General features: G+C 43.3%; 1 protein-coding gene across 1 annotated transcript; it reads left to right on the forward strand.

Moving 5' to 3' along the window:
- The first annotated feature begins 495 nt into the window (after window positions 1–495).
- Window positions 496–11,549, forward strand: LOC108920747 (tetraspanin-33-like). The gene is made up of 9 exons (XM_029247576.1): window positions 496–529; window positions 711–835; window positions 3,149–3,206; window positions 3,714–3,841; window positions 4,380–4,454; window positions 8,155–8,250; window positions 8,526–8,654; window positions 10,342–10,503; window positions 10,828–11,549. Exons 2-9 carry the CDS (start codon window positions 728–730, stop codon window positions 10,927–10,929), a joined length of 858 nt encoding a protein of 285 aa, XP_029103409.1. The 5' UTR covers window positions 496–529; window positions 711–727; the 3' UTR covers window positions 10,930–11,549.
- The last annotated feature ends 442 nt before the right edge of the window (window positions 11,550–11,991 follow it).

Below are 11,991 nucleotides of genomic sequence, written 5' to 3' on the forward strand. Positions count from 1 at the left end.
CGACTGTATACCTGGCTGGGAAAAGGGGATCGAGCCAAAACACTTCTCGGCTTCATACCAAGAATGTATATGGCCGTTTCTGGCACAAAAGTTCATTTGAACGATTTTATTCACTGAGTTATCCAGCCGCAAACGTTTTTTTTTTTTTTTTTTTCTTTTTTTCCCGCACTCGTTTCCTCTACCGTTTCCCCCAACGATTTTTCCCTCGTCCTGCTTCACCCAGACGGCCGTGTCCGTGCCTGCAGCTCGTTGACAGAATGGTCCAGTGGTGTTTATTCGGACGCGCAGAGTAAAAACGCGGTGACACACCGGAAGATGTGCGAATAAACAAAATTCATCAAATTTTACGCGCCGCATATCTTTTCGAGCGCTTGGAATATAACAGCAGTGGAAGTCACTCCCTCCCTCCCCCTCCGGAGACCGAGGGAACGCCCACTGGCCGGTGTGCGCGAGCTCGCCGCACGAGCGTGTCGCCGCGCGCCAGTCCGCGGAGACGACGGAGCGGAGCGAGGCGTCTCGCGCAGCCGCGGTGCGCGAGGGAGGGGAGGCCGCGCATAACTTGACGCGATGTAGTTCGCGTTCATTCCTCGCATAAACTATGATAAAGTGGGCTGTGGCGATACTATGATACGGCTGTGATTTGTGCGTAATCGGGAGCGAAAGTTCGTTCAAGACAAATTAATTTTATTTATAATCATCGTCTCTGGCAGAGTCAGTCATCACATCAATGATGGGGAGGAGGAGGAGGAGACAAGCGGCACCGAAAGACGAAGATTTCACTTTTGTCAGTCCGCTCGTTAAATATCTGCTCTTCATTTTCAACATGATATTTTGGGTAAGTTCAGCTGCACTGACTGCGTTGCTCATAAACGAGTCAAGTTTCTGCTTTCACTGGTTCACTGATTATAGAACAGTGAGTTTTGATGAGTTTTTTTTTTGGTAACTTATTAATTAACCGTGGCCTTAAGGCTTATCGCGTCTCGTTGTGTTACTCGGGTTTCTGCAGAATTAAGCGCCGGAACACCTTCACTGACGCTCTAATGAGGTCAAGCAGAGTAAACAGGGTATTGCACCGTGTTTCACTAACAAAGGTCACTTCTGCAGGCACTTCTCCTATGACTACGCGTGTCTAAATCAGATGGGCCCTTTCCACATTGTTTCCTTCTTCAGGTGTTGTCCCGGGGTCATGTGTTTGTGTTTGTCAGGTCACCACGCTGTTGAATCCTGGCCTTGCGCCGGAAAGCCGTCAGCAGGGCAAAATCATTATCAGGTCTGTTCGTTTTCATCCTCGTGACCATTTCGGACAAATCTGCCTCTCGCGTGAACGGGCTTGATGTCTGCTGGCGTATTCCATCCCCGTTCAGTAGGTTCCCGTGGACCTCCTCGACACTGGAGTGACCTGTTCGCATTTGCTCAGAAATGAACCGCTGAGAATGTGCAGGAGCTCAGGCCTGCGGAGATGAAGAGGAAAAAGAAGCAATCCTGCTGACGCTGCCTTTAAGGACAAACCATTCTACAGTGGGCTTCTGCATTGTACTTTATATTCTGAACTGCTTTCACTTCTCTTTTTGAACCACTCCGTTGCTAAGCAACCAAACTTTCATTTATTCATATGCTGATAGTGTAACAGGGGACATTGTGAAGAGAGGGTCCCGTGTTCTCTTTGTTTTCAAGATCTTTTCAAGGAGACTCCTCCGTGTAACTCATTCGGGGTGTCGGTGCCGGACGCTGCATCAAACCGCTCTCCAGAACAGCGCTCAACCTCAAGGATATTTTTTACAGAGCCTTGTTCGTTGTAGCAGTTCAGATTAGTTGTTACTCGGTTTTAAAGTGTGAAATAAAACAGGAAAAGGGATGCGCAAAAATATGAAAGTTTAATCATTTCTATGCTCTGCTTTAAAGCTCTTTGCTCCCTTCAAGTTCAAAGGTAGAGTAATGTTAAAATCCAGGTCTTTTTTTTTTTAAGATGTCCAGCAGGGAGAGGAGCATTGTGGGATGCGTCAAGACTGTTGTGTGTCCACAAGTCCCGTGAACAGAGAGGGAAAAGCGACTCTCTCAGCCATTTGGCTGCTCTCTACGAATGTTACGAGCAGAGGCCAATAGTAAGGACAGCCCCTCAGAATGGCCTGAGCAGTGTGGGTGTTTCTGCTCCTTGGCTCATGGCCGCCGTGACATAACATGCTCTAACTTCTCATCCAGAGTGTAACATGGCTGGGACTCAATATTCGCTTCCTACGCAGTGTTTATACCCAGCATTCTGGCTGCTGATGGCTGCCTGCTCTAAGGTGCTTTGGGAGCCTCAAGTCTTTTTAAGGAGATTTCTATAAAAAAAAAAAAAAAATCTCTGCATTGCAATTCACTTCCTTCAAGGCTGGGTCCAATAAAGTTCTGCTTTTGTGAATGAAGTTTCTGATGAAATGTAGCATAATATACTTGTCAAGCAGTGGCTTTCCAGCAAAGAAGTATTTTCCAACAGTTCCAGAGATAGTTCTATCCAAAAGTGGCTTAGAGTTATTGTACGTATTTATAGGTAGATATTCAGGAACCCAGCCTGAAGTGTTCATCAGTGATAGATATTGTGCATTTGGTGCACATGGATCTTGTTGTGGTAAGGAGCTTACTTTACCCTAGTGATTCATTGTGTTTTAACCCTCATAAATATGAGAGCTGTGAATTAAGTTCTCGCTGAACACACAAAAATAATTGATTTGTGGTTTGTTCCCATGCACATAATGACCGAAAACAGAAGAGGGCTTGTGAAAAGGGACTTTGCGAAATGTATCCCTCCTCTTTTGTTTTCTTTTAAAAAGGCAGGCTCCTGTTCGTGGATAAGAGATGCCATTATTAGCAACAGCTTGGTTGCTGAGTTTTAACTGGGTGTCAGCGTGGACCCACCAGTGTGAGCCTGGGTGTAAATCTGGTCAATTGCAGGGCGACGGTGAAGAAAAACTGGTTTTAAATGAAAAAGAAATGGTAAAATCTGGATAAATCATACACCTCCTGTTTTTTTGATGAGGACATAGTGAACTGTATCGCAAAAGGCCTGGAATAAGGTTCCACGAACTGTGTATTTTTCTGTATCGGTACACCAGTGGAAGTAGAAATCAAGAATTACCTTTTTTTTTTTCTTTTTTTTTCCCCCCTGCAGACTATTTCAATGGTGATGATGTTGATTGGTGTGTACGCACGGGTCATGAAGCATGCAGGTGGGTAATCTGCCGCCCTCAGAATGAGCAGTTTAGAAAAGGTATGACACGGGGGGCTGTGAAATAGGTCGACGGGTTTGTTCTGATGTTTTCCGAACTCAAAGACTGCTTGAACATCAAACAGGGCCACGGGTTTGTTAAAAAATTCCCGCTCCCTGAAGTCACTCTTTGGGAACACGGGTATCGACAGGCGCAGGCTGCCGAGTAAGAAGCTGAACATGCGATCTAAAGGTTGCAGGCGCTGTTCCACTTGTCACATGCTGTTGTAGGCACAGGCAAAGACCTCAGCCTGATCTAAATATTAATATAATGTCTTTTGCTATAATCCTTCTAATATACAGTACATGACTGAAAGCCACCTGCACAGCCTCTCTGCAACATTACTTCTGCAGGAAGTGAGAGGGGGGGCCTGTATTTCAGTAGTGAGAAAAAGATTTTGGGGGGGGGGGGGGGGGGGGGGTCCTCTGCTTCATCCCATCATCACCGTCTGACTCTTCTGCTCTGTAGAGGCGGCGATGGCCTGCTTGGCAGTGGACCCTGCCCTTCTGCTGCTCATCGTGGGCGTGTTCATGTTCATCCTCACGTTCTGCGGCTGTGTAGGTTCCCTGCGTGAGAATATCTGCCTGCTCCAAACGGTCAGTTTTCAGGGGTTTCTGGGAACCAAAGGGTTCTGTGGGGTCGTTACAGTGATATGATGTTTGCAAATTGCTGCTTTCTGTATAGGGGGGCGCGGTGGCGAAGTGGGTTGGACCGGGTCGTGCTCTCCGGTGGGTCTGGGGTTCGAGTCCCACTTGGGGTGCCTTGCGACGGACTGGCGTCCCGTCCTGGGTGTGTCCCCTCCCCCTCCGGCCTTACGCCCTGTGTTGCCGGGTTAGGCTCCGGTTCTCCGCGACCCCACTTGGGACAAGCGGTTCCAAAAATGCGTGTGCTTTCTGTATGGTAAAAGAGATCGATGTGACAGTTAATGCACGATTAACTTGTACACAAGCAGTGTTTTAAGAAGTACGGGGACTACAGTCGATTGACATTAGGATTCAAGCTCAGTGTAAATGAACTTCCCCTTCGCTGATCTTAAGCCGAGAGAAGTGAGCTCTTGCACAAGTTACTGTATGTTCTTTGTTAGGATGATGGATTGACTTTTTACCCAGAAGTCTCCCCTCTTCCACCCCACAGTTCTGCATTTGCCTGACAGTTGTCTTCCTGCTGCAGTTGGCTGTTGGCATCCTGGGCTTCATCTTCTCTGATAAGGTAAATCTTACAGTGGAACGGGACACTCTTTGGGAACGCAGGGGATGCTGGTAGTGTAGTGGTTAGAGCTGCTGTCTTTGGACCTGAAGGTCGCAGGTTCGAGTCTCACCTCCAGCTGTAGTACCTTTGAGCAAAGTACTTACCCTAAAAAATTGCTCCAGTAAATTACCTCCCTGTATGAATAGATAAATAATTGAAAACTCAAAGTGGCTTCATTGTAATTTCAGCTGATACAGTGAAAGGAAACAATATTCCTCCAGGACCATGGTGCTCCATAAAAAACAATATATTACAATATAATTATAAATGCTGTAAAAATGTAAACAAAATTGCAAAGGGAGTGGAATGGTGTTTGAAAAGTGTCAGTTTGAGTACTATGCAAAAATTTTAGGCACTTGGGAGAAAAAAAAACTGTAAAGTGAGAACGATTCCAAAAATTACACACACACACACACACATTTTCAGAACCGCTTGTCCCTTACGGGGTCACAGGGAACCGGAGCCTACCCGGCAACACAGGGCGCAAGGCCAGAGGGGGAGGGGACACACCCAGGACGGGACGCCAGTCCACCGCAAGGCACCCCAAGCGGGACTCGAACCCCAGACCTACCAGAAAGCAGGACTGCGGTCCAACCCACTGCACCACCGCGCCCCCCTTCCAAAAATAACGCTCTTAATTAACGAACTTCCTACAGAGCTCAGTAACCATCCATCGTCAACAAGCGCTTGTCCCGAGGACGACCGCCTCGTGTCTTGTTGCTGCACTCTCACCGTAGTGTAAGATCTGAAAGTTAAACTTCCACACGTGACAAAACCTCACATTTTCAGCATGGTTGTCCCTCGCCCAGTTTTATTGCCTCTATACAGCCGTTCCTGCTTCAGTTAATCGGCGAGCCATACAAAGACCTCAAGTTCTCTATTTGGAAAGTGGATTATTACTATTTTACTTTCTTTCTTTAACGACATACCAAACCCTTACTGTAAAACTAACTTTTTGCAAAAGGAATGCTTGGAAATCTAAAATATGCTCTTTCCCATTGACACTAATGCAGAAGACATTAAACAACCGTCTAGAATAAATATTTTTGTGAAACATCTAAGGGCCTAAGACTTCTGCACAGTACTGTACGTGTGTAAATGTACAAGTGGCCAAGGAATTGGACTCGAGACCAGTAACTGCGGGTTCAAGTCCCCGAAGGAGTCCGGCTCTTACAACGTTTATGAAAGGTTGTTAATCTGAAAGTGAAACTTGAAGGACTGTGACTTGCTTCAGACTGAAGGTCTGCGGTGAACAAGGAATAAGATGCATCGCCGTCGTTGACCTCCCTTCGCTCTCATGTTAAAAGTCGGCGAAATCGCTCAGTTTCAGTCTCGTGATCGTGGCGGCAGCTGTCCTTCAGCGGTCATTAAACACAGCTGGGTACTTTAAAAGAGGAGGGCGGCCTCCGTGTTTTCCTGGAACTGCTCTTTTCACGAATATTTAACAGCGTCCTTAGCCGAGCAAGACTGTTTATCCTTGACGGTTTACCTTGACTGCGTTTAGGCTACTACGGTAAATAGCGTCCGAATGCGTTCGTTGCACTTGTGGAGGACGTCTCGCGTCACGCGCCTGCTTGGGAAGGTCTCGCGCGTCTCCAAATTGAAAGAAAAGATTTAAAAAAAAATTGATTTGATGACGGAAGCCGTCTTTCTCTCTTTTTGCAGTCTAGTACAGAACAGGCTGGTCCGTCACCCACTCAAAACAAGTCTTTTGCCAAATTATACGTAATTCTGGAGTTTATTCTGTGTTTCGGTATCCAGGCCCTATGTTGCTGTCTACCACAGGTTTTCTCAAAAACACCCAAAACACGCACACCCAGTGACAACTTTTTTTTTTCTTTTTTTATAAAGAACACACTCTTTATCATACCAGTTTGTAATAATTAATGAAAAGTCCACTTTAGGCATAGAGGTCCCTATGCAGTAGTGTGGGATACAGTCAGTTCTGCTCTAATGTGATCGTAGTGTTTCTGTGAAACATGGCCTTATGCTGATTTGCATAAGAAAATAAGTTTCAACGCTACAAGGGGATTCACGGCAGAGCACATAAAATACATACGTAAGTTACTAAGAACTCATTGCATAGAAGGAATTGAATTGGAAGATACTGAAAACCCCCTAAAATCATAACCTCCTTTAAATGAACTATGAAGCACATGAAAATAATGAAATAATACAAAGTTTGACTTTTTTTTTTTTTTTTTTCCCCCCCCCCCCCCTTTTAACAGCCAAAATCTGTTCTAGTGTTTTAGATTTTCTCTTATCTCCACCGGTATTTGGGCCACTAGAACAGTTCTTTACACTCATGTTACTTTAGTAAATCGTGTTACACTGTAATAGTGAATTAAAAACAGTCACAAAATTGAAAAAAAATGCGCTGTGTTAGTTTGTTTTCAGAATGGCATTCCCTTACTCCCAGACCACACTAGCAAAAGTTTGTGTGATGTAAATCGTGTTCCGCTGCTTATTTGCCGCATTATATCCAAATTGCATAATTAAAACACGCATTATAGCAGACGCAGCATACAGCGTTCCATGTAAATATGCACAGAGATGTAACGGAGCACACGTGCCGTTAGAAATCTCATAGTGTAGTGGTTAGAGCCGCTGCTATTGGACCCAAAGGTTGTAGGGTTGAATCCCACCTCTAGTTGTAGCACCCATGAGAAAGGTCCTCATCCTTAATTGTTCTGGTAAAATTACCCAGCTGTATAAATGGTTAAATCACTGTAAGTAAGTCGCTTTGGAGAAAAGTGTTAGATAAATGAATACATTTTTAAGTGTAACAGGGAGAAGGACTACAATTTAATGTTGTTGTTGGCTCTTGGCTATTTGGCTCCACCTGCTGTCCATAACGTGTAACTACAAGAGCGATTCCCACTCCCTGCAAAATTTTATGGGATGAATAACTGATCTCCAGGTTTCTCTCATATAATGCAGAAGCAAATGTTATTTATACTGTAAATTATGTGTCATGAACTGCCAGCTCTCTATTCAAATTCCTTAGGAGAACAGACATTTCAATGCAAAATATGTACCTTGGTGGTGTCACATTGGACAAAGCAAGCAAAATCCCCCCCATGCACATGTCCGTTGCAGGGATGTACTTAAGAATTCTGGGACCCCTGAAAAAGTATCCCCCTTTTTTCGAATAAGATAAATTAATCACTACTGAAATGTTTGTGGGCCATCTCCAGGTGTGGGTCCCACCCAACTAGCGACAGCCATGGACAGTTGCAAAGAAAGCCTTTATTAAAAGTTAGTGATGAAACGCATAGAATTCCCTTGAAAGGCAATATCATTACAAGTGAGTGAATTAATCTAATATTCTTTTAATGCGAATGGGATTGTAACGTAAGATCAGCAGAGAGAGGTTGGAGACATTATGAGTGATCACAGTAATTACAAGATTTGTCTCAGGTAGTCTTCTAATAATATTTATATGGTGCATTTAGAAGCAGCTTCTTAAATCGATTTACAATAAAAATAATGTATGGGTTACAACTATAAGGAATTTAATGTGTAATGAAATACTGCAGATTTGTTCTGAAAATCACTGATAAAATTTGTAACCAGTGGATTTTTTTTTTTTTTTTTTTTTGAGGAAGGGTAATTTTTTTTTTGAAAGTTTGAATGTTTATTTTTTTAAACTTTCTTACAGGCACAAGGCAAAGTCAGTGAGATCATCAATAATGCCATTGTCCACTACAGGGATGACCTGGATTTGCAAAACCTCATCGATTTTGGGCAGAAAGAGGTAATGCTTTCCATTATACAAGTGCATGGTTCATAAGGAGACATCATAGATATAAAATCTGAAAGACTTTACTGCGCACTGATCCAGTATGCTGAGCTGGAAATTGTCCGCCACCTGTATGTATGAGCACAACATTACTGCTAATCAAAACTGGTCTGGGTTCGATCTGTGCATTGTTTATTATGCATGATATATTTCTAGTTCAGAAGTGAGATCAGTCAAAAATATGAGGTAGTCTGTAGCAACACATACACTGTTATGCTGTGTCTCCCCAGTTCAGCTGCTGTGGAGGGATCTCCTACAAGGACTGGTCCCAGAACATGTATTTCAACTGTACCCCGGAGAACCCAAGTCGGGAGCGCTGCTCCGTGCCTTACTCTTGCTGTCTGCTGCCTAAGGATGAGGTTCCAGCTTGAACTTATTTTTAATTTGACGCACTTCCCCTCTCTGTCCGGATGCGGCAGTGCTAGGCGGGCAATGAAATTGCAAGGAATGCAGCAGCACCGTGAAAAATTTTCGTCGTTCCATTTTTTTAACCATGCTTTTCAGCTGCTGAAAAGGAGAAATGTATAGGAAAGGAAGTAGCCACATATTAGAAATGATTAGTGTGCTACTGTTTATGAGGTTTTAATATGTAAGCTTTCGGTGGCTCTGAGTACATGATCCAAAAGCATAGAAATCATGCAGGTGACTGCCAAACTAATGGAAACACCCGACTGCATGAGAGATACAAATTATATGGGAAGCAAGTGCTTCCAAACGCGTAATAAAGTGTCGGTGAGATAATTAACAAATCAACTTCCCTCATGTAACATCCGTGACACTGTGGCTCAGAAAAGAAATATCGACTTCGAAAGAAGGTTAAGTATCAGGACACATCCATCAAATAATGAAGACTGCTTCACTTGTTGATGTTTCACAGGCGACAGTGGTAAAGGTGATCGTAGCGTAGATGTCAAAGAGAAAGAGATCATTAGTTAACCGTGGAGGAAAGCGCAGAGTCCTTGACCAGGATGTCCATGCATTGCTTCAAGATGCAAGGAAAAACAGGCAAACTCTCTCTCAATTGATTATATGTTAATCCAAGGACTGAGCAATAACGTTCACTGGAAAAAAAAACCCATCAAGAAGTTCAGAGGAGGAGATAATGGGGTTGGTTTGGAGTAGAGAAAAAAAAAAAAACATGTATTACAAGCAAAAATGCAGTTTTATGGGTAAAGCAAAGAACGTAAGGAGTGATCTACTGAGCAGAGGACAAAAAGTAATTTGATCAGATGAGACGTCCTCCAATTTCTTCTCCGCCAGTGGTACCAGTGTGGTGTTTTTCAACGTCTGTAAACCCAAAAGTTTATCGCAGTGAAGACCTCCTGCTTGGCTTGGCCACTGATTCTCTTAGAGGGCAATGTGAATGCAAATACATACAGGGCCAATCTGAATGATCACTTTCGTTCTATGTGAAAGCATAGATGTCCCGATAATAACGAAATCTTGCAGGGTGACAGTAACTTCATACATTCTACGTAGGGAGTGACTACTTAATGACTTAAAGAATATCACAGCAATGTAAACCATATACCACGACCGTCACAGTCGCCTGATCTCACCCGGCTGAGTACTTAAGGCAGATTCTGATGTAGTTCGAGTGTTTTCTATCGCCATCAAAAAATGTCAAATGATGGAAATCGTCAAGGAAGAACAAGGTTGTGTCTTCCATGACAAATCCAGACACTAGTAGACTAGTGTTAACAGCTGATGGCCTGATGCCAGATTAAAACACATTGTTGTTTCCTTTAGTTTGGTGGTAAAGACACACCTAAAGCCCTATTTGGTTGCCTTCTAAAAGTCTATGTTGGTTTTGCCAGTAGTGCGAATCCTTCATACCACATCACCATCTAGGGACATGTGCCTACAATTATTATCTGTGCTTTGAATTGTTTCATTGTATGTCAATAATATTAATTTTTAATGAATATATATATATATATATATATATATATATATATATATATATATTCTAGTGGAATGTTCTCCAAGCGAATGTGTAAAAGATAAAAAGTCCTTTTCTAAAAAATCTCCCCCGTGTGCTTCAAGGCCATCATGAACACTATGTGTGGACAAGGAATGCAGGATCTGGATTACTTGCAAGCCAGCGTGTTCATTAACACCAATGGCTGCATCGACCGGCTCGTCACCTGGATCCACGATAACCTGTTTCTGCTGGGGGGCATCGCTTTGGGTCTGGCCATCCCGCAGGTGAGACTAGCGGCAAGTTGAATAATTCAGCAAGGGTTGCACACATCACATCTGCTGCAACAGAAGCGCAAAGGACTGCAGCAACATACAAAGGTCACGTTACAAAGGTCTGAGTTGTGAATTTTCAAAGATGCAAACATTTTTTTTTTTTTAAATTTTATTTTGTGTTTGTTTTTTTTAAATGAGCAAACGTTACCTGCTTTGTCCACTTCCAGCCATTAGTTAGAAGAAAACACACCCAGGGAAGAAAGGCAAAGTGAGAGCAGATGAAGTGAGCTCCTTTCCACTGATCCCAAAACCATTTCTTCCTTTTGTCCATCACAGTTGGTGGGAATCCTCCTCTCCCAGGTCCTGATCAACCAAATCACGGACCAGATCGAACTGCAAAAGTACAATCTGCAGCACCGCTGTGACCCCTGGCACTGACCCTGCGCCATCCGCCATCTATGACACAGGGCACTTGTGTGCAGCCCACCGTTGCAGGCTGCAGGCCGTGGCCCTGCTGACATCATGCATCGAAGGACATGTTCATGTGAATGTGAAGAAGAGACATTTTTGAATAGCAGGTACATTCCATGAAGGTCTATTTGAAGTCTGGTTTTGTGTTTTTATGCGACGGAGAGAACTTTGCCTGGATATGAACACTTTGCTACTCTGCTCATACCTGCACATTTTGTCCATTTATGCTTAGGATATTTATTCAGATTTTGTACCTGGGTATAGGGCAAGACGTAACACTTCTAGCAGTTTGAATCACAATATTCCACTCAGATGTAGAGCAACACAAGAACAGAGATGCTTCCTTTATCATGCACTGCCTGGGAAGTTCCAAACCTGCCTTAGGGGGAAACTGTCTATGGGGGGGTATTTACTGTATTGGTAATGTTAATAATAATAATAAGGCTGAAATTGTTGTTCTTATTACTGTTATACTGCTTGGTTTAAGACATGGGTTGAATCCCTGTTATAAAGTCAGGTGTAGATCACTGACATTTTCATTGAACAGACTTTCTATTTCTATATTTTTATTCATGTTATAGGACTACTGTGTTCAATTAATTTCTTTAAAACAGTTGTGACTTCAATTTGTTTCAATATTTTGCAAATCTGTAGCTCTCTTATGATACGTCAGACACCTCGGATATAGTCTACAATGATTTAGTATTTTTCTGAAGAATTTTTGGTTTTTGGTAACATACAGGTTTTTCCATGACACAACACACCTATTATGCTGTTGTTGCATCTCATTTGCTGCGCTGATGTTGGCAAAAAGCTCCATTAAAAAGTTTCTTCTGGAATTAGTGGAACTGCTGCAGCTCTGTCCCGTTTGGTGTTCTGGCCTTTGCCGTCAAGCTGATCCAGAATGCTGTGACACGAGTTGTGCTCAACTTGCCTATGTATTCCCACGGAGTATCTCCCCTGCTCATCTCCGTTGGCTTCAAGTTGTTACGGCCTATAAGACTGAAAAAAGGATCTACTCCCTGATAT

The sequence above is a fragment of the Scleropages formosus genome, chromosome 21 (genome assembly GCF_900964775.1).
Source record: "Scleropages formosus chromosome 21, fSclFor1.1, whole genome shotgun sequence".
Classification (NCBI taxonomy): Eukaryota; Metazoa; Chordata; class Actinopteri; order Osteoglossiformes; family Osteoglossidae; genus Scleropages; species Scleropages formosus.